The sequence below is a fragment of the Rhamphochromis longiceps genome, linkage group LG17 (genome assembly GCF_057381845.1).
Source record: "Rhamphochromis longiceps isolate RC_006_pf linkage group LG17, R_longiceps_female_GT1.1, whole genome shotgun sequence".
Lineage (NCBI taxonomy): Eukaryota > Metazoa > Chordata > Actinopteri > Cichliformes > Cichlidae > Rhamphochromis > Rhamphochromis longiceps.
The window spans coordinates 30,114,658-30,141,521 of record NC_140573.1 but is presented as its reverse complement, the minus strand read 5'-3'; the positions used below and the strand labels follow the sequence as shown (position 1 = coordinate 30,141,521).

The 26,864-nt window shown below is 39.5% G+C and overlaps 2 protein-coding genes across 3 annotated transcripts in view; one reads left to right on the top strand and one right to left on the bottom strand.

Annotated features, from left to right (window-relative positions):
• Positions 1–76: 76 nt before the first annotated feature.
• On the bottom strand, positions 77–5,232 carry pax4 (paired box 4). 2 transcript variants are annotated; one of them, XM_085386687.1, is made up of 10 exons: positions 4,826–5,232; positions 4,548–4,678; positions 4,177–4,392; positions 3,997–4,087; positions 3,707–3,847; positions 3,529–3,611; positions 3,380–3,443; positions 3,110–3,183; positions 2,830–2,923; positions 77–2,178 (listed from the first exon to the last, which is right to left on the bottom strand). In XM_085386687.1, the coding sequence occupies exons 1-10, from the start codon at positions 4,857–4,859 to the stop codon at positions 1,886–1,888; spliced, it is 1,221 nt and encodes a 406-aa protein (XP_085242813.1). In that variant the 5' UTR covers positions 4,860–5,232; the 3' UTR covers positions 77–1,885. The 2 variants fall into 2 exon arrangements, with proteins under 2 accessions (XP_085242813.1, XP_085242812.1); XM_085386686.1 differs by having other exon boundaries at positions 82–2,178; positions 3,110–3,186.
• A 5,282-nt stretch (positions 5,233–10,514) lies between these two features.
• snd1 (staphylococcal nuclease and tudor domain containing 1) overlaps positions 10,515–26,864 on the top strand; it is a 179,761-nt gene continuing 163,411 nt past the window's right edge. The window contains exons 1-9 of the mRNA XM_085386845.1: positions 10,515–10,733; positions 12,694–12,843; positions 13,363–13,480; positions 13,721–13,802; positions 19,028–19,188; positions 22,658–22,749; positions 23,409–23,567; positions 23,673–23,779; positions 23,958–24,048. Of these exons, the coding sequence (XP_085242971.1) occupies positions 10,659–10,733; positions 12,694–12,843; positions 13,363–13,480; positions 13,721–13,802; positions 19,028–19,188; positions 22,658–22,749; positions 23,409–23,567; positions 23,673–23,779; positions 23,958–24,048 (1,035 nt within the window). The 5' untranslated portion in view covers positions 10,515–10,658. The remainder of the gene's footprint in view (positions 10,734–12,693; positions 12,844–13,362; positions 13,481–13,720; positions 13,803–19,027; positions 19,189–22,657; positions 22,750–23,408; positions 23,568–23,672; positions 23,780–23,957; positions 24,049–26,864) is intronic.

The following is a 26,864-nucleotide window of genomic DNA, read 5'->3' as shown; positions in this document are numbered from 1 at the left end:
CAGAAACACCATCTCTGAGTCTGTTTACTCCATCTTTTGGCAGTTTGGTCCTTATATCAGTCAGAGAAGCAAATTCTAGTGTATAATAAATACTCTTAAGTGGCTAAAGCAACGGGGGTCATACATACAACAAGGGAAGGAGATAAATAATAACATGTCAGGAACATTTGGATAACAAATTTGGACATCCCAGACTAGAGTGAGGTTCAGTTGAACTTGGATGTGCTTTTCAGCAATTCCTAAAGTTTTAGTTGCTCAATATGAGATAAGATACAGAGAATCCTCCAGATGTAAGATTAATATTTCTGTCAAATTAGTATATGAAGGCTTTTAAAGTAGTGCACTAAGTATTCAGGTTTATTGCTTAAGAAAAAGAAAGCAGTACAACAGATAAAACTACCACATGAAAGCCTTGTAACAAGAATTGGGCATGCCCGCTGCTGTAGACTTTACATACTATTCACTTTGTAATACTGTAGGAGGTCAGAATGGATTTAGTTTTATTTTTCATTAAATATCAGTAGATAAGTAATCTATGAGATCCTGAATTCATGGATACATTTCTCCATCCAGAAAAGGTTAAAACAGCTGAAGAGTTTAGAAGAGGAAATGCTAGCAACCAAAAATATTGGGAAGCACAAGGGCACAATGGGTGCAATCCATATAAAAATGTATCTTGTAAGAAAACCATAGGATATTTTACTATATAAGCACAAACTGTAAAGAAATCACTGGAGCTGAAAAAAAAAAACTCTTATAAAAGGTCAAATACTGATCTCTGAAATGTGTCATAAATTAGCATAAAAACACTTGAAAACTGCATGTAAATTAAATACATGTGTTCAGTACCTGCTGTTAAAAATTCATATGCAGTCATCCTAAAACTTGCCTCAATTTATGCAAGATTGGTGGATGTTTCAGAAACAGTCACAACACAAACGTGGAGATATCATTTGACTATCTGGCTTCGTGATGTTATATTCCAGTGGGGGTCATTTCGCCAGTAGGCCACTTCCATGCTGCTGACCAAGCTTTTTGTATTCTGAACCCAATCTTTCCCCTGCTGACCAATTATCAGGAAACTCAGAGACTTACTGTCTCCTCACTGTAGTAAAGGGATATAAAGGAACTCAATGCCTCTGCCCTGTTGCAGTCGTAAAAAGTGATACCGAGCGGAGCAGATATCAGGTCGCATTTAAACTTTAGGGTTTTTTTTAGGGATTCTCCCACCGGCTTTTCCTGGACTGAAATCTTGGAAGTGTTCCTTACGCTCCTACACTGACACAAATGTCAAGCCTAACAATATAAAGGAGATCACGTCCATATCATCGTGTGGTAACCTTAAATGATCCATGGAGCAATCGTTTATGTAGGAGTCAAGAAGTCTTTAAAACTGATATATAACTGAGGAGCACAGCAAAGTATTCATTAAAGATTATACTCAGAGATTAAAATGTATCTCTTAATAATCTCTGTCAGTACTAAACTCTACCTTCTTTAACTTGAACCTAACTTTATTGTCCTTGTTGCCCAGCAACAAGAACAATAAAGCTTTCTTCCAAGAAAAAGTTTATTATCATCCTCATCTTATCTATTTTCTCATCCCTTCTGGTGCTATAAAGTCACATTAAGTTTGCTTCATTGCAAATGGGTTTAGTGAATTAATTTAATTATCTTACCAATCAAAAATTACATTGCATGCTAACAGCACAGACCTAAGGAAAAGTGATGAGTCGAGCTGCAGTGCAATTAAGAGGCAAAGGGTGGAAAGGACAACATTGTTGGGTCCATACTTTGTCTCCCTCTACTGGTTGAAAAGTGTCCCTTCAGTCGAGCAATTAAGCAGCAGTCAAAAGCTCTTCCCGCTGATCCACTGGTCTCATTATCAGTCCATATAGAGATGCTGATTCACATCCGGGACCAACAGAAACTGCTCATTTGTTTGAAACTGACTCCAGGTAAACGGCATTCCCTGCTGGTTCCACTGTTGAATCACAGGGCAGTCTGCCCCCCCTGTCTTTGTTGCCAAAGGGCAGGTTCTCCTCATGTCTGTGTGGTGGGGAACCAGTGGAAAACTGTATCCATCTCTGTGGAGATCCAGAGGAGTTTTGTCTATGTTTTGCATGTCACTCGGCAGATGGGGAAATGAGGATGTCGGACATTCAGAATTCCTCACGGCTGTACGTCAAGGGGGAAAAGATTATTTTCTTTAATTTCTGAAAAGTTATTGCATAGAAATTAAGATAGTACAGTATGTACTTAGGAACAATTGAGAGTAGTGATTTTAAGTGATATTGTGATCCAACAGGCAGGCTTTACCCTACACCTACCCTATTGTTCATATTTAAACGAATAAACACATAAATAGTGAATAGAGTTTACCATCCCTACAAATCCCAAATGACTTGTGAAATCGACATAAATTTATTACATGTTTAACATATGGCTTCATAGATAGGCAACTTTATATGATGACCAACAGACAGGTAGGAGGGAAAATATTAGAATAATACCTTTTTTGTGCAACCTTAAATTAGTTCATAATCAGGATCATTGGATTCTTAATAGATTTTTAGCAGTTTAGTAAATTCAAACCCAAGCCCATCACAGGGAATGAAACTTTTTATAACATGTACTCTCATCACTGACCTTTATATCATATTCAGCTAAACTACAATCAAGCTAATCTCCAGCTTCTTTAACATCATTCTTAAATACTCTCTATCAATATGAATAAAAATTAAATTGAATGAAAATCCTCATAATCAAACAGAGAGAAAGATTATTAAAGACAGTGATTTGGTCAAAGACAGTTTTCCTGGATCTCACCTGTTTCTGTTGGGAAGAAGCAGCAATTTTGCAGCTTCCTTGCAACAGTGCTGTACGAGGAGCTGTCCGCATTGATTTTTGCCATTCCAGTAGCCTTGGAAACCACATAAACAAAGTTTAAATACCACAATGTCACCAGACGTTTGTTAAAAACACAGAAATCTCATTTGGAAATTGCCTAGCATTGCCTAGAAATTGCCTAGAAAACTATGCTCGGAAAAACATTCACAGCGGCATGTTTTAAGGGCTCTAAAGTAGATATCACTGGTTTGCACAGTACCTGTTGAGATGTGAAGCTGTATGTCATTGTTGGATTCACAGGAACAAAGTCACTTTGCTTTTCAAAGTCTTCAGCTGCTACAAAGAAACACATTTTAACATCTATGAGGCAAGAATCGATGTGTTCAGGAGGACTTTCCATTACCAGTGTGTTCAGCTCCATTTATTATTGTCCAGTGGTCAAATTATACACATTCTTAACACATCCTTGCCACCCACACTCAGCTCCCAAGTATGTGTGCATCACACACAGACACACACTCACACTTACTCTGCGTACTACCTCTCTGCTTGGCTTCTCTTCTCCATTTAGCACGTCTGTTAGAAAACCAGACCTTTGAGGGACAGAAGCCACACCTCAGGAACAGACAGCTTAAATGTATATGAATTTCGTGATGCTAAAATTGATGAAAAGTCTACCTTGATGGTGTCCTCGGGAAGTTTAATTTCAGCAGATAGCTTCTCTCTTGTGTACATGTCAGCATACTGGCTGCGAGAGAATTCTGATTCAACACAGAGAAATAGATCTTTAACTATTACTGAGTCTAAAAATTATGCATTGTGTTAGTTTGAAATAGCTGTAGAGGTTTTAAGTCACCTTGCTCAAGTGCTCTGCTCTGCTCTGGCGTAAAGGTGGTGCGGATTCTGTGCTGCACACCTTTGGATTTCTGTTTTTTACTGCACTCTGTCTCAAACTTCTCAAACTTCTTTGCTTCTTCTTGAGCCAGAGAATACAAATCTGCACATATGGAAACACACAGACTACATGCAGTTAATATTTATACATTTATGTGTTAAATTGTCATGTTCAGTGATAAAAATTCTGATCAAACTCGATAGTCTTCCTAAACCGTTATAAATGACTTCTCCAAGGACCAAGTTACTTACCCTGCTCAACCCTGACATCAGCGTTGAGGTCCATCCACGATGGTCCGCGGTCCAAGTGGATCTTTCTTAAAATCCTATTTATGGACGACACCTTGCAGAACACAGTGTGCACAAAACACCATCAAGTGCTGGAATCGTTTCAGTGTAGTTAAAGTACATTTGAATTTGAATCTTACTTACGCTGGGGACGTTGGAGGCCTTGCATATCCGCGCCGCTGCGAGACGTTTTCGGATTTCCCAAGCAAAAATAGTCGGATTTTCCCTTTTGCACTGGATGATCGTGGAGATGACACCGGGGGTGAGAAGTCGGGGGCGGCTCCCACCGATGGTCTTGGGTTCCAGGAGTCCTGTGCGCCGGTAGCGGCTCAGGATCTTACTGACGCACCCGTTGGACACCTAAAGATGCAAGTGAGCTCCACTGTGTTAAACAAGAATAATCCGTTGATGCTGCATTTAACATAACATCGGAAAAGCTTATTTTTTCGAAATCCAAAGTTGTTGTTTTTTTTTTTTGTTGTTGTTTTTGTTTATCACTATTCAGGTTACCGTACCCTGAGTATCCTGGAGATCTGGCTTGGACGGACTCCCTCCAAGGCCAGCTGAATCATTTTTCGTCTCTTGGGTTGTGGGAGCGGTCTTCCGTTGAGAAACATTCCTCCTAACTGGTTGACATTTCCACCACCTTATCACAACACATACTAAATTGGTTATTTTTTCTAATTAACCGAATACAACGAGTCCACTAAAATGTCTTACTGTCGTTCATATCTAATCCATATTCACTGATTTGTAACGAATATAAATAAGTGGTTAAAAAATGAAAATGAACCTTTATTTTCCAGATCAGTGTTCGTTCCGCACATCTCTCCTTGCTCCCAGCCTTGATGATGAAACTGAAGTCAAAACTATAAGAACTTTTTTCCAGAGAGGGGGGAGACCTTGGACTGCAATGTGAAGAATGCGATAAATTAGAATTAACGAAATTGTCGCGGTAACGCCACTCCAGTCTGGTGAACGAATTACAGTGAGAGGAATCCCACCCTTCAGCAGCAATTTATAGACCTGCACACCTCAACATGACGTGGTGATCCGATTCCTGAAATGTAAATAGTCTACTGCTTTGAAAGAGAATGTGCGTGTTAAAGGCTGGACATGTGCTTCAAGTTGGTGCGTTTAAGCGGCCAGAATCTTCGGACATAGAACAATATCCTAGCTTTAAAACCACCTGTATTCTGATCCTTTTCGGCGATTCACAAAGCACGTTTCAAGTAGCCTATTTTAAAAGCAAATGCAGACGGGGGAAGACCAAGTGAGTGATAGGAATGTATTTTGTAGAAGAATTTCCCACAAAGCGTTCCGGCAAGCCAAAATTAGAGCTCGGTTTTTGTTGTTATAATAACATCTAGACATGTCATAGTGTGAAACATCCAATCAGATATAACCTACCCCCACATCATGTCAGCATCTTTGCACCATCTACTAGTGGGATATTACACACTGCACACTTGGGCAAAGCTGATGCCACCTGAGCGCACTTTACTAAATTTCTTGGCAATGTCTGATCATCTAAAGCGTCACAAACAAATAGATTAAGTCTGTTTTTAACGTCTAGTAGCCCGTGCACTGCTCCAGCAGCTGACACACAAAAGAGTAATATCCGAGCTTGGGAACTCAAAGAGCTTCCTTTTGCGCAGTAGCTGGTTGCAGTCTTAATTAGACAATGCAGTTTTCAGCGCAGCACACTTCAGTCCTTCTCTTTTCTGCTTTGGCTCTTCTTAATGTAACGAAAATACATACCTAACCGTCTTGTTTCAAAGAAACTACATGGTCAACATCAGTGTGTTTCTCATACTTTAGTGGGTCACGTGACTTGAACATCCTCTCCTAGGTTAAGTGGCTCAGATTAAAATGATCTCTGGTCTCCTTTCATAAAACAAACATTTGGAAATCTGCTCCTATGACGACTGCCATATGGTAAAGTGCTTTTGATAAATCATAAATCCATCACAAAGTCTCTTTATTACATTTTCTTTCAAAACGTGAACAAATAGACTCCTATATGGGCGCAAGGAAAGGGCCAATTGGGGGACCTCTTTTTATGCAGAAGAGGGAGGCTAAAACAACCCTCACAGATGTTCCTTGGGCAGCCAGCAGATAAAAATACGTTGTAAACGTTTCAAAGGGAAATATTTGACGAGCAAATATTAGCCTATGTGAAAACCCACACGAGGCTCGTCTTTTGGTCTGTTTAATGACTAATTGAATCATTAGTTGGGTCCACACAGATCGAAGTGCCACCGAAATAAAGGCTTAGATTTTAAAATGCCATATGGCCCAAATTATACATTAACCACGAGTTAGAGGATAATAATACTGTGTGTACAATCAGCCAGGTTGGATAGAGGACAGCCATTTTTGGACACCATCATCTCCTTGCCAACCGACACAAAGAACGACCAGGGCGACGGTTTCTATTTATTACCAGCGAGTCAGCGTGGTCATTGATTTATAGTACTTTACTGCACATACAGTGTGTGCCAAACGAGAATAATTAAAGAACTTATGCTGTGTTGTTAAGACAGCAACACGTTTTCGTTGTGCGTAAATTTTAGTATGTGCTCGCCAGGGGAAGGGGTGAGTTTCAGCGCTTAAATAGTGCCACGGACAATATATACGTTGTAGTTATATGCCATAGATCTTTGTCTTGTGTATAAAAACTTGCGTATTGGTGCTTTACTGCTTTACTGTGTCCTAAAGCGTTTAGAACTGTGAAAAACTCAGCCGCGTAAAAAGGTTACCACAACCTCTCCAAAGCGCACCGAGTAGCTGTGTGCGCAACGAACTCGTTTTCATGGTCAGTTTCCTCCATCCTGTTACGAGATGGCAACGCGATTCAAGGAATGTTGACCTTTTTGAATTTTAAGATCGTAAATGTTCCCGCATTCTGTGAATGGAGGTGATTGTTTTAGTTTTTAATCATTGTTAGATATCCTACATGCGGTTGCATGGCCGCAGATAGCAGGATAAAAGACGGAAACAGTCTGTCTTAACATGGCATTAAGTGTAAATGTGACTTAAATGCTTATTTTTATTTGATTTGATTTTTTACTTGACGGAACTAAAAAAAAACTAATGCTGATTATATTTTTAACAGCTTAAATTTGGAAAATACACGCGTTATTCACACATTTTATGCAAGGTAAGTCATTCTTGCAATGCTTCATGTTCCACATGACCAGGCTTCCCAACATTTAGTCGCAACCTAACCCCCCCACTTTTTAATCATTAGGATTTGATTTATTTATTTTTTTTACATTTTCATAGATCCCCAAACCAAACTTTATGCAAACGAAAATAAATCACTATTTATCCTTTTTTAAACACGTTTTAATATAAATATACATTTTGCGCTTTGTTTCTTCTGTGTTCTGCAGCACGGACACAGAAAATGATAAATATATTTTTATCTGGATTTCCCCCTTAAACCTTGTGCAGCTTTGCCATATCAAAGCATGCTCAATAACATTTGATTTTTTTTTTTTAAATTGTAATATACCTAAACGATTAAAAATAACAACAAAAATACAAGCATTTTTAGATCGTCAATTCTATGATTTGATTTAGTTCAAAGGGTTTGATTTCACAATGGTTTAAAGCATCAAAAGTTTTATTAGCAGCTCCAATTTAACGGTCACCAGCTGCCCAAGAACACAGTGTTCTGGCGCTGGCCTGCCTTTGTTTTGTTCTGTTTTGTCAATAAACCAGTTGAACCTTTATATGTTCTATGCTTGGGTGAGCTCGTGTGTGTGTGTTGGACAATATTTAGCTGTCAACAAGCTAGTAAAAACTTCCCTTGCAATCACTGATTGACTGACCTGAACATACAGACTACCAGGTTTAAGACTTGGTGATACTATTTATAGGACGTAAAATGAACGTGAAATGTGTATATATGTACACACAACATACAAGAAGATGAATACAAATTGAAATCAGATATACATGAATCAAACACAGCATTAAAACTACTGATAGGGGAAGTAAGCACTGATCTATTTTGAGGCAATGTTAGGTTAGGAAATATTAGTTTCTCCCATTCATGTGGATTTTACATTAATATCACCACACACTACTTACACTACTTACCTAAACAATGCTGACTTTGGACCACTGTCTATCTATCTATCTATGGAGAAGGATGACTGTCCTGCCAACTTGAATACTAACTAGAGTTTTAAAAAGCCCATAACGGAGATTAACCTTTACATGAAATATATAAATATACGTAAATGCATGAATTATAATTATAGTGAAAAGTGAGAATAATGGGGTAATTGTCCAAGTTTCTAGCAATACCTTGAAAACTGTTAAAAACTTATCTTCAAGACATTTTTTTACTCTGCTGCACATCCTGCAGACTGCTGACAGTATTTTAAATAATGGAGTCAGCATCGCTGTTGGGGAGATCATTTCTAAATTACCCCGTATGTTTTTTCAAATAATACTCCTTTATTTATTTAAAAAGGACGTCATGTCAGTATAACTCAGTCTACATATACACCAATGCATCAGCATAGCCCAGTATTCATGTTACTTAGAGGGAAAATCCAGCTGTGGTCACCCACACTCATCATGAGCATGAATGTCATGGTAATTCTGGGCTTTAAATGGTTTCTTTGAACTGCTTTTTTCCAGCATGAAATGTTTGCTCAGCTTACATCTTTAACATTAGAAAGCAAGAATGTGGTGTACAAGTTTGACTATTTGACTATATTTTAGATTTTCACTAATCCACAGTATACATATAGTTCTTTACAGTAAAATTATACATGCGGGCTTAAATATGTACATACCTCAAACAAGCTAATGGCAACATTCTGGCTGGATATTTGACTACCCTTCTTGTCTAAATTGGTCAAGTTCATTCAAATTGGTTGGTTTCCTGACATGGACTTAACTTTTAAGCACAGATTTTCAGTTGTGCTGAAGCTGGAGCTTTGAGACATCCATTCCAGAAATGTAATGCTAGACTGCATTACTTATTTCAAAACCAGTTTTGATGTGTTGTTGGAACACCCAAATGTGTTCAAGTTTCACCCATCTAGATTTTGAATTGAGGTAAAGTTAAAGAATCTGGGGGTAGTCCTCCTTCTTCATTACTCCATCCACTTTGTGCAATGTACCAGTAAAACTTTTCTCTAAAAGGCATATTGCTTGTCCACATGTGCAGCTGCAACATTCAGTCAAGCTTGGCGGTGTTGATTTTAGACCAGAGTCTCCTTTCTTGGTCGATACAGCCCATGGAAAACTTGCTTCAGTGTGGACAGTGACCCTAGTGTTCCAGCAGTTTCCAGTTCATGGCAGCCTTGAGCTCTGATTGTTTGTGGGATGTTCCCGAACATCCTAACAAATGCCCTTCCATCTAAGGGTGAGAGTCCAGGTCTTCCTCCAGACTTTGACAAAGTGGTGAAACAACCAACTAACTTGTACTTATGTACAGCTGTTTGAACTGATGATCTTCAAATCTACAGTTGTTTAGAATTAGCTCCAAGAAACCTTTCCAATGTCTAAACGAAACACCCAATTCTTATTTTAGTCATAAAACATGTTTGCTGTACAATCATTCCCCTCTGAAAAAAAGAACAGTTCAAACAGTTAAAGCCCAAAACTATCATGATAGTGATGAAAATGAAGAGTGTTTACAAATGGAAAAGCACTCTCTAGATCTGCATAATCAGTCATTAAAGTATGCAATTTCATAACTGCCTATATCACACTGCTCATATACAGAACACAGGTGACAAACCGAAGTGAAAAAAACAAAACCTTTATGCTTGGCATTCTGTTGGAGACATTTTAGCAGCATAGTTTGATTCCACTTCTTCCCTCCCTACTGCAAATCAGTACAAGGAATTTCTGAGAGATTGTGTTTATTCATTGATGTAATTGAAGGATGTGATATATTCAGATATTCTGATGGTTTCTTCCAGTATGATTAAACTGGAGAATCAATACAGGCAGTTTGGCCTTTTATTTGAAATATCACTTACACAGACCACTATCACACCAAGACTAAGCATGTCCTTCACGACATCCACAAACCTTCTCTTTGGTTTTCCTCTGTTCCTCCTGCCTGTCAGCTTCATATTCAATATCTCCAGTATATCCACTATCCTTCCTCTGCAAATGCCCAAACCTTCTCAGTCTTGCCACTCTAAAGCTAAAATTTGTGAATATATCTGCGTTATTTCACTGTTATTATTGTTTATAATACATATTCTTTGTTTCCATCGACCAACCTTTAATGTATTTTATTTGTCGCTTTGGAGGTGTGTGACGAAATTTACGTTTTTCCGACACGGCTTGAAGGCAGCGTTAACTGGGGTAACACTGTGCTGACGTGTCGTACCTCTTGCACCGGAAGTCTTTATTTCAAGTCGCTTACGCGGTCAAAAAGCATCTCCATTAACTTCCATTGACGCTGGTCTCCAGACCCGGAAGTATTTTCACGTGCGTGGCAAAGTGTGTTTCCGGTATAACGTGTGTGTTGATCGGTGTTCAGCCTTTTTCTCTTGGCTTTCATTAGAACAGTCACTCACCTCAGAGTCCCAGCTCACTTGCCTGGTTACCCGTTAACGGCGTTGAATCTCAAACCGGTGGACATGGCATCTGTTTCGGGACCAGCTCAGACAGCCTCTGCTTCGGCTCCTCCTCTGCAAAGAGGAATCGTGAAGATGGTAAAGAGCCTAACGTGGATATGTGTACACACTGCGTGAGTGTAGGGAGGCAGCTAGTTAGCTCAGGGACCCAAGGGCTAATAAAGGCTCATAAAACTCATATAGCCTTAAGTGATCTTATTTGACGTTACAAATAATACGATCTGTTGAATGCATCTGTTGACAATGTGGTGCTGACAAGTTTAAATAACTATCTTAGGCGATTCGCCACTAAATCTGTTAGCCTGCTAGTAAGCAGAAGGAAACATTAGCATGGTCGCTATCTTGATAGTTAGCTGGAAACTATTTGGTTAGAAATTCAAAGTTTATTGGAATTGAGTTGTTTTAAAACCCACTGACTGGTTTGAGTCACATTTTCTTGTAGACGAATTACCTAGGAACTACTGCATTTTAGTAACGTGGGAGCTGTAACGACACCAGATGTTTAGTTTCTCAGCTAACGGCTATGCTAGCCAATAGCTAACTTATATTTACTTTAAAGCAACTGGTTACTTATATGAACAAAGTTCGTTGTGTCTGTAAACACTGTCCACTTTGTGTTGAGCAGTAGCGCAGACTAAACCAGTTTAATCAATGCTTCCCAGACTAGCGTATAAACTAAGTTGAGAAACTCCTGTCCTCTAGTTGCCGTTTCGCGTTTTGTCACGGTTTCCTGCGGGTTCCGCTGAAACATCTTCTAGCTTCAAAGTGTCTGTTAATAACGGCGGGGCTCCAGACATTGTAAGATAGTAGCTGGCTGATGTGTCCCGTCAGCTGAAGCCACAGACGAGGGATTTTCTCGGTGTGCTGGTTAAAACCAGCCAGAGAAAACTGACACGTAGCTGCAGTTTTCTTGCCCCCTATAATCTGCCATTCATCTCGGTTGTGTGTAACCTATGTTTGTCCATATGTTGCTTAGGGTTGAGTCATGGGAAACTTTATTCAGTGTCAGTTTTTTTTTCTCGTGTATTTTCAGTTTCAGCCTGGGCACTTCTGCTATCTTACTTTGTTTAAAACAATTTTCATATATATAATTGGTACATACAGATCCGTTTAAGCACCTCTCATGATGACAGTTTCATGGTGTGTTTCAATTAAGTCATTTAACATTTGAATGAGCTGACAAAATTAATAAGTTAGTGTTGTTGTTTGTTTGTTTTTTCAACTGCCCTTTGTGGCCCATACAGACCTCCGTACTTGAAACAAACAGACAAAAAACTACTGTCCAATTTCTGCACTCTATTAAAGAATGATGCTTCCCAGTCTTTTAATTTATTTAAATAGGACCAAATCACAACAACAGCCTTTGAAAACACTGAAAGAAGTTGATGCATTATGGTGCATGACAAGAAGTCTGAACAAGTGTTTTTTTGTTATGAAGGAGTTTGTATTTGAGAAAGGTGATCAGTGAGTCAGGCAGAAAATTCAGGGTGTAACTGTCTGTTACTCGTTACAGCTACACCTCTGTTTTGCCTTTACTTGTAGGGAGTGGAGTCGGTTAGTGGGAGCACCTTTGATTTGATTTATCTAGAGCAGATCTTAGATCAACAACACCCAGTGATGCTTCCTGCAGACACCCTGGGGAGTTAGCAGATAAAGGTTGTTTGCTCAGATTTGTGTAAATGCCATGGTTGTCAAACCCGACAGGAGGTTATCTTTATTTAAAAAATATATCGTCTGTGCCATCACATGGGCTGATCTCGCCTTGCATTTGAATGACAGTCACCATAGTAACGTAGTACGAAGCTCCTTTCCAGTCAATTGTACAGGCACATTAGCATCCACACTGTTGATTTCCTCTTTTGCTGACTAATTGTATTTAATGTCACACCAATTTAAATAATTCCACAGCTTTTATTCACATCTGTGTGTGTGTGAAATTATTATGGTTTAAGAGCAGAATCTGTGGTGTTTTTAACCAATATTCGTACTTTTGCTTCTGTCGTACCGAACTGACCATTTATATTGTCTTCTTTGCCAGGTCTTGTCAGGCTGTGCCATCATAGTTCGGGGTCAGCCTCGAGGTGGCCCACCCCCAGAGCGTCAGATCAATCTCAGCAATATCCGAGCTGGGGCCTTGGCCCGCCGAGCCGCACAGGGCCAGCCCGACAGCAAGGACACCCCTGATGAGGTGAGTGGTTCTGTTGGTTTGTGTTTATATTTATGTTTGACACATATCAGTGTCAGTATGTTACCAATAATGGTGTGTCGTGGAAAAATCAGAGTAAGTGCAGGTCATATGCTTAATGAAATTTAAAGGACCTGCATTTGTTGATTTGGCTGGTTTCTCACATAAAGGAAATGTGCACACTTGCTGAGACATTGACCAAATGAATCAAGTCATTTGCATGTGCATCAGGGACATAGCATTAGTACACAATTTTAATTGTTTCAGTGACATATTTAAGAAGGGGCCAGCATTAGTGTGGCTATTTTCATGTCAATACAACACACCTTTATGCTGGTCTTGTGGCTGTGAACCTTGGAGGCTAAAGGAAGTTTAAGCTGTAGGTGGTTCCCCAACATGTTTTATCCAAAAGAAAGGATTGGATTTGTACCTGAGCCAGTATGTCTTTACTATTTGTTTACATCTACTGATACTGACATCTACTGATGAGTCAAATGTCACCTTTTCTTGTCTGCAATGTAGCCATGGGCCTTCCAAGCCAGAGAGTTCCTGCGGAAGAAGCTAATCGGCAAAGAAGTGTGCTTCACAGTGGAATACAAGAATATGCACAGGGAATACGGCATGGTCTACCTGGGGAAAGGTGTAGTGCCATTTCTTAAACTACAATTATGCTTCTTTTTAAAATTGTAACTTTAGTTTGTATTTCTATTATAAAGCCATGTCATTATGTGGAAAACATAGGTTGCTTTTTTTCTAACTCCTGGGACCTCCCTAGGAACCGGATGCCCTGCCTTTCTTTTTACCCTTGCAATTTTCTGATGGTACATTGCGGTAGACTAGTGATGGTAATACATTTTCTTTGTCTTTCTTTTTATTTTAGACACAACAGGTGAAAACATTGCTGAGTCCTTAGTGTCCGAAGGCCTTGCCACAGTCCGCAGGGAAGGATTCAGAGGGAACAAGTAAGATTTTTGGTTCTATTCTTTCTGTTATGTATTAGTGTTTGTTTTAAGAGTTTCATTTTTTATGATTTTTGGAATCTTAAACATAGTTGTTTTTTTTAACCAGTTGGGAGACTTTTTTTTTTTTTGCATGTAGCTTCTGTGTATGTTTTAATTATGTTGAGGAAAAAAAAGGCACCATAGCATTGCAGCTGTGTAAAAGTAATTGTCATAAAAGTATGTAAGTATGTAGTTGAGATCACAGGCATGGCTGACACATGATTAGACAGTACTCGTGAATACTTCTCGTGGGACACAGTGTCAACACGTTTAGGTGTTGCTGCCCATCCGATCCCATTGCATTGTGGCTGATGCAGAATTTATAATAAGAGTTTAAAAAGTACACTTACTGGATAATATATGTATTTTTTTTAAATCAGAATATTTGAAAAACAAATCGCCCATAATGAGTAATAAACTTTTCTGTTATTGTTTAAAAAGTGCAGTATGTAAGTGAGTGAGGGAAGACACACCTGCAGAAATAAGATTCAAGAAAACTATCCACTCACAATGAGTTCTTCGACTGCTTTCAAGAATGTTTTGTTTATACAACATATGTTTGGGATGTGATATGGTTAAAATGTCAGGGTGATGGTAGCAGGAGTTACTCGAGTCTGTCAAGGTCAGTGCAGACGGCCTATTCAGAAAGACCAGATAGAAATGTACCTGATACATCCTTCTTCTGTGCTCAAATTGTTTTGAGGCTTGTTTTGTCTTGTCTTGTCTGGTTATTGATTATAATTGTTGTATCAATGAGTGCTCTACATCTCTAAACCCTATGTTACGTCTATGAAAGCTTTAGCTTGGTAGTGAAAGCAAAAGTAAATAATTACTCAGAATCTTCTCCAGCCAGATGACAGCACAGCAGGTCTAGACCTGATCCAAGTTGGTAATTTCACAATTCTAATGAATGGTTTTGTTTTTTTCAAAGACATGGTCTAATTTGATCTGGATGGATATAAGATATCCTTTATAAGATAAAGATGTCATCTATGTGCAGAGACTAAAACTAGGAACTAGAAACTAAAATGAGGATGTTTTAAAAATAATGTGGCCATTTGTTTTATTAACTGAGAGAAACATTACTGGCATCATCAGTCTGCTAACATGACAGCATTGTCATTCAGACTGGGTCACTTTTAGTCCTTTCAGCTTCATTGCTTACATGCAAATGATCCGTGGCAACATGCATTATATAACACTGGCTCCAGTAAAGAGTAGACAGACTTTCAAACATTAGGTCTTTATGGCTTTGTCATCAAGACAAAACGAAAGTGTGTATGTTTATACAACAGCGCTTTAAGACAGGGAAATCAGAAGCATACAAGAGATGAATGTTTTTATCTAAATGACGAGGTAGAACGTTAGGGTGTACATGCTTTTGCCACTTAGGGTGTTCTCCAAGGTGGTTGGCATCTCAAAGATACACGAGAGACATGTTCAGTCCCAGTCTTGTGCATTTTATCTGCTGCTGTGACTGCAGGCGGTTTAGATGTTTGCTGTGCTGAAAGTGACTGAGCACCCTGGTAACTTTGCCATAACAGTAGCATAGACTATCCTATGATGTCAGATGTAGTAACATTTTTGCATACATGAAGCTTTCAGGTGGCATCTGCATAGAGTGCGTGCTATGTACAATTTTAGTTGGTTGTATTTTATGTGTTAGGGTGCCATAATCAAATATGTTGGCACAACAAACCATAAGTGGGTCATTATATATGTAACTGATATTGTAGATTTGTTCCACTTAAAGATTGCCGGCTCAGTCAGTGCTATTAAAGTAATTTTGATGTCAGAGAGTTTAATTTGCATCTAAACACTTCGCACTTGGAACAGGGAGGAAATCACTTTTGGCAACATGAGGTAATCTTCTTGCTAAGGCTTATCGCAGTACAAAACTGGAAAATCCGTAGGGAGATATACATAAGTCCTCAACTAGTTATAGACTGTAGAGAATTGAGATGGAGCCAAAGTATCCCAGATGGTGGCAGCATTACCCTGCTGCTATATCAGTGTCCCTCTGAAACTCTTTTCTGCCACATTGCCCTTAGGCAGTAATTCTCTAAATACACTTGCACATGCAGAGCTATAGGACAGAGTGCTGTATATCCCCCCCAGTGGCAGTATTTGCACATTACACACATTACAAGCAATTTGACTCACACTGCTACATTTATATCTTCCAATATGAACAGAGATGATGTGACTATTTTGCAACTAATGACCTATTTCAAGCATTCTGCGCAATGGCCTAGAACAAGCACTAATGTAAATTATGCTTAAAGTGTAAGCTGGCATCATTTGGCCAAAGGGGGAACCCATTATTCAGGAAGGACTCGAGGCCTCAGTTTTTTGCGAGTGCACTAACCAACAGTATCATTGCTCTTCATGACTGGCTACATTGATCATACAAACTATGGTGTGATAATTATGGAGCTGATGATAATGATGATGGCTTTGGACAGTGCAGTTAAACATGTGCTCAGAAACTGAAGCTGCAGCTTAGCCTGTTCACAAATTTGGTGCACAGCAGTACACCGTGTTAGGATGGTACTGTATTTAATGACACTTTTTGTAATGCTACCAGCGCCATTTATAAGAAAACTATGACTATTCTGTTTTTTTTCCTTTCTTTTTCTCCTTTAGAAGTTAGAATTGAAATATGTGTTTAGCTTTCATATCGAAGCTAACAGATTCATCATTTGAATGATTTTTGCTTTGACTTGATCAGTCGTAGAAAATGCTGTCTGTAGTGCTGAACCATAAGGGGACTGTATTGAGTTCAGTCATCAGTCTCGTCTTTTTAGTGTTGCATCTTAGCCTCTGTCACTATGTCTGCCTGCTTTTTCTTTGTAAATTGGTAATCTGTTTACAAAGAAAAGCTAGACCCTGAAAATTGGTTAGATTCCAGTGTGTTGCACTTTCCTTGTGAAATATTAAAGCCACAGGATGAAGGGGGAGCTCGACTTATTGGTTTATAAAGCCCACCCATCAGAGCCCCCCCCCCCCCTCCCGTTGCTTCTTTTTAACTGGAGCCCCAGAGGAGTACTGGTTGAGGGGTGTAACTGTCTGAGGGATAAGCTGTTTTTCTTCTAGGTCTCACTATTCACAGGGAGTGGAACCCTTCCAGTCAAGTACACCAGGGAACACGACTTACTATAACCTCTTCGAACTGTATGAAGACTAGAGGGAACCGTTTACTAAAGTTCCGCATTTTTGTATCTGTTTATGGTATTTTGGGTTGCACAAGGGAGACATGAGGTGATGAAAGATTTAGCCTACAGCATGTTCAAATATAAGGGAATTGGAAAGCTTCTCCTTGGCCCTTGTTTCTCCAGCAGTCTTGCTCAGTATTTCGCTCTCTCACCCGTCAATATCTGTTTTGATTTGAAGTAGTGTTGGTTGGAAGAGTTGCTGACCTAAAAAGAAAGCGGTCTATTTGGAGACATGGATAAGTTTGCTATCGTCTTCCTCCACACATGAAGTTATTTCTATATCTTAACCAATCTCTGCTTATGAGTTGCTCTCCTTTTATTTTGTGGCTTTATTATTTTTCTTCAGTCTGCATTCCTTGATTGCATTCTTAGTTTCTCTTTCTGTATCTTTGTAGGTTTCTGTTCCCGTCTGGTTCTTAAATACTAAGTAGCTTAAACAAAATGGACTTCTTACAGAAAAGTTTCACCATTGTTGCTCAGTAAGCAAGAAACTGTTTCAATTCAATCTGAAGTTTGTAGCTAAATCAGTGTAGAGGGGAAAGTGAACTTGACTGCATTTTGGGCGCGTGGCCAAAAGCCCAATTAAGTGCACACAGCTGGAGATGGAGGGGGGGGGGGGGATTTTTTGTCCGTATGTGTGTGGCATTTTAAATGCGAGCCACTTTGTTGGCTCTGCAAAGTGAAGCAAGATGCGAAAAATTTCAATTTCTCTGTTTATTTTTAAAAACCTCTTGTCACAGACCGCAACTCCCAGTCGGTCGGCCTTTGCTTCTTGGAAAAACAAAAACCCGCCGGCCAATTGAAGTTCTGAATAATTAAAGTTGTGCGAGGCCTCTCAAATGGCATTAGGCTGCACAATTTAGGAAGCCAGCATGGAATTAATTATGGCGTTTGTAGCCAGCTGCGTGGCTGCTTTTGAAGGAGCTGTTAAACACTGTTATTGTCGCTTCACAAAATGCTCAGATACATTTTTAAGCAGTTGTAATCTGGTCATCAGCTGGTTGCCAATAATACAAGAGTGCAGTTTTTTTTGGAACCGGCACTTAATTTAACAAAGCTAAAAACCATTGCAAGCACATACGGTCCTTTTCTTTTTTTTAATTATCACTTTTGCATAGCTTGTGACAGTTTTGTTGTGTGGGAATAAAAAACCTCCAGTTGGGGCTGTAGTTCTGTGAATTTGCGATGAAGCCAACATGACAGAAGTCAGTTGTTGTAATTGTAGTTATTGTTATGGTAATTTTTTGGCCTACTGGTATAGAGCTTTGAATCGACAGCCGGCATAAGAGAAGCATGTTGAACTTAACAAGGGTAGCGACTCTACAATCAAAACCTTTTCCTGCTTGTTAAATACAATGTGTGTGTGTGTGTGTCTCTCTAACCAGTGTGAAATTAATTGCAGCTTGTTAACACGCTGAGCCAGTGGTGGTTGTCAGAACGGTTTTATGGTGCTCAAAGACCCGTTAATCTTTGTAGGTGCTGTTTGTAACATGTAACAATATTTAACTCAAGCTGTTACAGCTTTAATGCACCTGTGTTCTTTAACAGAAATCATTTAAATTTCAAGGTTGGTGAGAAGCCACATATAAAGTAGTGCCGCAGTGGCAAGGTTTCATGCTGCATTGCGTTTTCACCGAAGGGAATCTTTTATAGTTGCCATGGAGTTTTTCGTTTTGGTCTCGCGGTTTGTTAAAATTAGAGAAACTCAACTGCCCCTGCAGTGATGAGCCCACACACTGCGGCTGCATTCAAGTTCTCATAGAATAGAGGGCTTGTCAATTGGCAAAATATCTCTCCCATAGTTTTCCACATATTTAAAATTGCATCACAAAGCTCATATAGAGAAAAGTTAGCGATGTTATTTCTTGCATATACATTTAGCACCATACAGATTTTACAGCTTTAAGAGCGGTCAAAATTTTGAAAAGTGTTTTTTGTGGGTGTTCATTTTTTGGTTTTGGTTTTTTTCAGTCCAGAGCAGGCCAGACTGTGTGACTTGGAGGACCAGTCAAAGGCCTCTAAGAAGGGTTTGTGGAGCGAGGGTGGTGGCGCGCAGACTATCCGCAACATCAAGTACACCATAGAGAATCCCCGCAACTTTGTCGACTCCTTGCACCAGAAACCTATCAATGGTAAGGAATATTAGATGGACTTTTACCTCACTCTTGAAAAATGAATGTTTGGCCTATGAAGAAAAACAATACATGAAAATGTAAAAAGAGATTACATACATAACCTCTGTTTGTTTATTTGGATCATGGGCCTCATGAGCACTACATGTTGAATTGTACTAAATAACTTTAGAGCAGGAAAGTTTGGGCAGTGCTGTTTTTTCCCTTTAATATTGTGATCTGTAAGATTCTTCAGAAAAACTGATCTTATTTAAAGTTAAGACTCTTAGATCATATCTTTATAAGGCAGCAGAAATCAGTTGATGTGGGCTTGGATGTTTTGTCCTGAATATCCACTTCATGGCATGTAAGGGCACACACTGTCTCGCTCTTCACCAGCTCATTCCTTTGGCCCTCATCTCGACCTATTTGAGGTGTAATGTGCCACTCTATTTCGAGAAGAGTGCCGGTAACAGTGGTTAAGCTCATTTCACCACCCTTCTGCGGAATAGAAAAATGAACAAGGGGCACTTTTTCTTTCTTTCATTTCTTATTCTTGCCATTTATGAGAATCTCAGGGCTATTTTAAAATTGGAGGCAGCAATCCAGTTGAAGTATTCTACACACAAAAAATAGCTGTTTAAAAATGGGTATGCCAGTTTCTCTCATCTGCTCATGCTACTCCCTGTTCCCATTGACATGCATGTAACACCTGTACATTCACATGTTCTATAGAGAGAAACCTTTAAGACACTGAGTGAGCCGATCGCAGAAGATTATTTAGGTGTGAAATTCCTTTTTTTAACAGTTACCTAAAAACCTGTCTAGATTAAATGCCCCTGCATTGAAGTCTGTTGTAATGCATATAAATTGGTTGTTTTTTTTCCCCCCACACAAAGAATTATGAAAGAAGTATGTACTGGGAAATTATGAAGCATACATTCAAGCTGACCACAGTCAAAGTGCTTTATTCATGTAGTGTCAGTTCAACAACAAAAGTGATCTCAAGGGAGTTTAAATTAGAGGTGGGAATCACCATACATCCCACGATACGATATTATCACAATACTTAATGCACGATACGATATTATTGCAATTTTTTAAAAATATTTTGCGATATTCAGATTCTGTACATAAAGGTAAACTTTATCAATATTCATTTTATCTAATAACAAAGTCTCACACTCAGTCTTTCTCTCATTTCAGTCAGTTTTATTGTTGACAAACTGAACGGTTTGTATTACAGTCTAGTCCAACTTAACTGAATGCAACCATCTGGTACAATTAAATGGTAAATGGCCTGTATTTATATAGCGCTTTTCTAGTCCCTAAGGACCCCAAAGCGCTTTACATATCCAGTCATCCACCCATTCATTCACACACTGGTGATAGCAAGCTACATTGTAGCCACAGCCACCCTGGGGCGCACTGACAGAGGCGAGGCTGCCGGACACTGGCGCCACCGGGCCATCTGACCACCACCAGTAGGCAACGGGTGAAGTGTCTTGCCCAAGGACACAACGACCGAGACTGTCCAAGCCGGGGCTCGAACCGGCAACCTTCCGATTACAAGGCGAACTCCCAACTCTTGAGCCACGAACCACGAACGATTATAGCTATTCTGAACTATGCAATTTGTGAAAACTATGCAGCCCCTTCAGCAACTGAAGAATTTGAAAGTAAATTAAAACAAAATATAATTTTACATTTTACATAATGTAAAGTTACATAATTTTACATTAAATAAAAAAGTTTTAAACTAAAATATCGATTTCTGCTGTACCTGTATCGATACATTATTAGCAAACAAAGTATCACGATACTACACAGTATCGATTTTTTTCCCCCACCCCTAGTTTAAATTATAAGGTAAAAACACCAATCATCAGACAGTCCCCCATGAAGTGACATGTGGTGACAGTGGAGAAGAAGAACTCTTAACAAGGAAGAGCAGACAGACAGAACAGGCTCTCATTTTTTGCAAATACTCGAAATAAAGAGGATTAAAAAACAGACTGCGAGAGACAGTGGATTAAAGCTGGTTAATTATAACTTTAGTATTATTATTATCATTGTTATTATTTCAAGCAGTTTTGTATTCTTGATTATTTACATGACTCTTCATTAGCTTATCATACATTTATTAAACAAAAGTGTGTTTTATAAGATAATTTGTTGGCATTTTTGCCTTTGTTGGATAGTGAAACAGTGAAGATAGACAGGAAGATGAGGAAAGAGGGGTGCAAGACATGCTGCAAAGGGCCACGGGCGGGACTCAAACCTGGGCCGCTGCTCTCTGAGCTAAATGGGCGCCTAACAAAAGTGTCTTTTAAAGGGTTTAGTTCATTCATACACAACTTAGAGAAAAGGTAAATAATACAGAACACATAATTTAAAAAAAAAAAAGCGAATTAATTGCTCTATTACCACACTATGGCGTGAAGGAGAGGTGAATGAGACGTCCCTCTGCAGCCTGAACTTACAGCGCTTTCTAAATTCAAGATTGTTCAGAGTCACCTGACCTAGCCCCTAACTTCAAGGTTTATAAAAGAAAAAAGTTTTAAGGTTAGTGCGTCTGTCTCCTGAGCTGACATGAGAAGCTGTTTCCAAAGGTTAGGTTTGTGATGAGAAAAGCTCTTAAATTCAGTTCTCAATTTAACATTAGAAGAGATGGTAATATGGGAGAAATGTGATCTCCTTTTTCCGGTTAGTACTTTTTGTACAGCATGTTGAGTTAACTAAAGATTTTTAGGACAACCAGATGACTGGGAATTACAGCAGTGAAAATAAGTAATGATAGAGTAGTTTTTCAGCGTCCCTCCGAAACAGGATGTTCCTAATTTTGACAGCATTGCACAGATGAAAGAAGGTATTTCTAGTGATTTGTTAAATGTGTGTATCAGGGAACATATGCTGGTCAAACTTGACTCCAAGATTCCACAAAGTTGTCATATCATGTTAATTATATTTTTTGCAAAATCATTCGAAGCAGCAGTTTATGAACACGATGTTACTTTTAAGGGTGTGAAAAGTATTCCAGTTCATTTTAACCAACATGAGCTCAAACTGATCACAGCCTTTTGATGTCAAAAAGAAGGAAGTGTTCTTCCTTTAAATCTAGAGTAGTGGGTTTTGGATGAAATGTGACTTTGATGTGGAGTTCAGTCTGTGACTTTCTCCTCTCAGAGGACAACTCTTTTCAGTCACACTGTTCATTAAATCATTGGGTTGTGTGTGCCTGGTTCCTGTTTTGAGTTCAATAACAATCACTCATTGAGCTTTCTAAAAGCAATTGGATTGCACCCTGGATCACTAATAATTCACTCCTAGATTTCCATCTTTTAAACTCTACATTTTCCTAAGCCAGCAGTTGCGTGATTTAGTTTTGTGTAGTTCACAACAGTTACATTTAACTTTAAGAACTTGAGGTATTTAAGCACATCATAATTTGACACACAATCTTTGATTTTACATTATGTTGTCCCTTTAGCCATCATCGAGCACGTGCGGGATGGAAGCGTTGTTCGTGCCTTGCTGCTCCCAGACTACTATCTGGTCACTGTTATGCTGTCTGGTATTAAGGTAACCACCACTTATTTGCTGCACATACAATTACATGTTACATAGTGTGGTTTTATTTGCTTTAAACAATTAAGTCTCTGCAGTTTCTGCAAGGAGATTGAAGTAACAACATGTAGTTAAATAAAAGCCACCCAGCTATTTTTTTTGGTGGTTTTTGACGGTTCCTTCCAAAACCCCCACCCTTTTTTATTTCTTTTTTTTTTTTTTTTTTTTTTTTTTACATAAGTAATGTCTCTTTCTGTCACTTCCTTTAGTCTGTTTATTCTAGCAGTGGTGTTCTTGCACATTTGCCCATTAGTCTCTTTCATCAAGTCCAGCTTTGCCAATAGATCACTTAAGATAAATAATGTTTTTCATCCCCCACTTGAAGACATTTCATTCATTTCAAGGTGTTCTTCGCCTCATTGTTCAAAGACTTGTCTGCTTGTGTCGCCCATGGCGCTTATATTTGTCTGGTATTTTGCCACGCTTCAGACATGATTAGAGATAACATGCACATCAAGGTGACAACAGTTAAGAAGACGGCAGGCACAGTGAAAAGAGTTTCTTGCAAAGTGTATTTAATCAGTTATACATTTTAATGCACAAATACTTGGAAAACATACACTGATTAGTGCATGGGTAATCTATATTTCTTTTTCCGTTTCTCTTCCTCTCAGTGTCCCACATTCAAGAGGGAAGGAGATGGTACAGAAACGCCAGAGCCATTCGCAGCAGAGGCCAGATTCTTCACTGAATCCCGTCTTCTTCAGCGAGACGTTCAAATCATCCTGGAGAGCTGCCCCAACCAGATCATACTGGGCACCATCCTTCACCCGGTAAAACACCGGAATCAGTACCTAGTGGTGACATTGTTAATTCTTGGCTTTTCGTTTTATTCCTTTTGGGTTTTTTTTGACCGTGCTCATTTGATTTTGTCTCAGAATGGTAACATCACAGAACTCCTGCTGAAAGAAGGGTTTGCACGCTGTGTGGACTGGTCCATGGCTGTTTACACCCAGGGAGCTGAAAAACTCAGAGCTGCTGAACGGTACGCAACAGAAAATACATTTTGACACAAGCCAAATTCGATTTAATCACCTGTTTTTAGTGTTTTCCAGCCAACTGGATATTTCTAGTCACTTGATTAAATCATATCTCCTGATATCTGACTAATGATGAGTATTTTATATTTTTATTTGAAATTTTATTTGTTGTTGTCTTTCCAGATCTGCTAAAGAGCGCAAGGTTCGGATCTGGAAAGACTATGTTGCGCCGACAGCCAACTTGGATCAGAAGGACAGGCAATTTGTAGCTAAGGTGAGGACTTAAAGTGGTAATTTGTAGTCTTATTAAGAAGGGGCTTGTTATGAGGATCATTTTGCTTCATCGGGGGGGGGAGCGAGAGCATGTGTAGAGTGTAAATCTTTGTGCATGACATGAAGGCATTGTTAAGTATGTGTAAGACTTAAATTTGGTTGTAAAAGGAAGCGAGAAAGGCAGCTTCACTTGGATTCACAAGTTGATGCCTTCTGCTGCATTTCCAATTTTCTCTCGGTATCGCAGCAAAAGCACGAGCACTCTGATGCTTGTAATGAATTATCTCTTCCTGACACTTCTTGCTTTCACGTTTACACACCCCAATGAATATATAGGGAGAAAAGATCCCCTCAGTAAAGGCACAAGGAATGCTTAACAGCAACCTTGAAGCAATCCCCAGGCAAATTAGTGCCAAATTGCTGGCGTGTGCTGTAGCAGCGGCACAGAACGACCCCAAAAGCCAACAACTAGAGATATTAGCTTTGGAGGTTATTGGCCCGGCCCTCGGGAGAAAAGAAACATCCATAATATCAAGTACAGTGGGGGTGCAGTCCATCCTAAATGTCAGCACATACCGGTTCAAACCAAATAAGATTGACTCCTTGATACATTTGGTAATATAGCTTAACCTTGTTGTCACAATGAGATAACACATTACAGGGCACTTTAATGCAGTAAAGCAACTCTAGCCTTAAAGCGTCAGCTTTAAATGTGGCCCCTTCTGAGCATTTTGGCTAGTTGCCCCCATACCTTCCCCTTAGTAAATATATATATTTTTCTCTCTGGAAACGCTTAATAAAAAGAAAAAAGTTGAGCCTTTTGGAAGTTTCTTTTGTCTGCATTTGCTCCCTCCAGACCCCAAACTTTTAAGACCCTTAAAAATTCATACCCGGCCTAAGGGTTACATAAAAGGTGTTGCTTTGGCAATCTGCTTACAGAATGAATTTGATAAACTGCACAAGCATATAGAAGGCACCAAAAGAAAACTATGAGCATGTATATTTTTTTTCCTGAGTCAGAGGGAAGAGGATTGAGAGAGGATAAAACATTTATATTATCGGTGCGAGCTGCGTTTAGATCTCTGTGAACCCCCTCAGTAAAAGAGGGCTGAATGTGGGCAGTGTGCAAGTGAGGGAACATTTGGTGGTGAGCTCAGGGGAGTGTATGAAAAGCAGGCACAGAGAATATAAAAAAGTGAGAGGTAGAGGGTTAAAGAAGACACTGAAAGGGTAGGTTTGTGTGGATGTGTATAGGATGAAAAGGAAATGAGTAGTCAGTCTTTTTTTCTTTTTATTTATTTATTTATTTTGGCCTCCTGCAGTGCACTGCTCATGCCCCCAGTTAAACTTTGATGCACTTTTGAATTTTTTCTCAGGATGTTTCTTTGTCCTTTACTTACCTTGCAGCTTAAGCTTGCTCAGTGTCAGCTGCTGCTATGTTAGCCAGTTTATTTGGGCATTAGTTTAGATATCGTACTTTGTGGATGTGGTGACTCGTCTGGGTGATCTCCTTTAAAGTGCAACTTCTTTCTATAACTTAAAATGCTGTCTGTTATAGCTTGCAAAGTAATTCCAGTGAGTGATAAGCCTCTGAGATGGCAGGAGGACCACGCAGGTCTAAAAATGTTCCCTTAAAAATTGATTTGATGGAAAGTGTCTTGTTGACCCTGCAGCTAGTTGAACTGTTTTAACGCTAAGTACATACCGGGCAGGCTAAAGTTACGCAGGCCCGTCACTCCCCTTCTGCACTCGTCCCTGTTACTTTTGTCGGCACCTAATGCTGCAGTGCAGCCACTCTCACAAGGACACTTTTATCCATCAATCCCATCATCATACACTCCTCCCCTCTCCTCATCCACTCTGCTTTTCACTTCTTATTACCTGAGTGATGGATAGAGTGGAGAGACGCAGCGGGTCCAATCCCCACAAGTCAATCCTGCTGACGCATCTTCCTTTTTGACTGTCTCGACTCTTTCTCCCCCTCCTCTGCTGGGACTAAAGAATAGGAATGTAGGCCATGTCCCAGTAGTACCCCCTTTCTCCACCAGGTAACCACTGACTTGCAAGGTGATAGACAAAGGGTGACGTACTGTAAAGCCCTTTGCCAAGCTCATCAGCGGCTTGTCAGGAAGACTGCTGGTGATGAGCTCATCCAAATCCATAAGAATCATATGTATAAGGTATCTGGATTTACTGCTCTCCAGCTGGGAGTTTTAGTAGTTGCATAAAGATTTTCTGATCGGTGTTGGGAGTAAAAAGGCTTATGCGTGTGCTGTTAAATGTAATGAGGCATAGGTGCAAAATACAATTAGTAAGTATGGCTTAATACTGTGTGTAAGACAGAAAGGTGACATGTGCACTGCCTTTAAACCAAGTCAGACAAACTGGGCTTAATATCTGACAGCTTCTTAAAATAACAAAACAAAATGACACATTTGGAGAGAAAGGCTTGCAGGTTAAACTCTAAAGTTGAGCAGCAGTAAAGTAAGAAAACAAAAAAACATCCCTGCTAGAGCAGGGGTGGGCAATCTCAGTCCACGAGGGCCGGTGTCTCTACAGGTTTTAGATGTGTCCTCGAACCAACACAGCTGATTTAAATGGCTAAATTAGCTCCTCAACATGTCCTGAAGTTCTCCAGAGGCCTGGTAACGAACTAATCATGTGATTCAGGTGTGTTGACCCAAGGTGAGATCTAAAACCTGCAGGGACACCGGCCCTCGTGGACTGAGATTGCACACCCCTGGGCTAGAGTCCCTCTAAAGCAGGGGTTGGGAACTCCAGGCCTCGAGAGCCGGTGTCCTGCAGGTTTTAGATCTC

Excerpts from the sequence above, each read along its gene's own strand:
- pax4 (XM_085386686.1), bottom strand. The coding sequence starts at position 4,859 with ATGTGCGGAACGAACACTGATCTGGAAAATAAAG. Across the intron at positions 3,612-3,706 it reads GAGCAGAGCACTTGAGCAAG|AATTCTCTCGCAGCCAGTAT; the intron begins GTGACTTAAAAC and ends GTGTTGAATCAG. Across the intron at positions 2,924-3,109 it reads ACAGCTTCACATCTCAACAG|GCTACTGGAATGGCAAAAAT; the intron begins GTACTGTGCAAA and ends GTGGTTTCCAAG.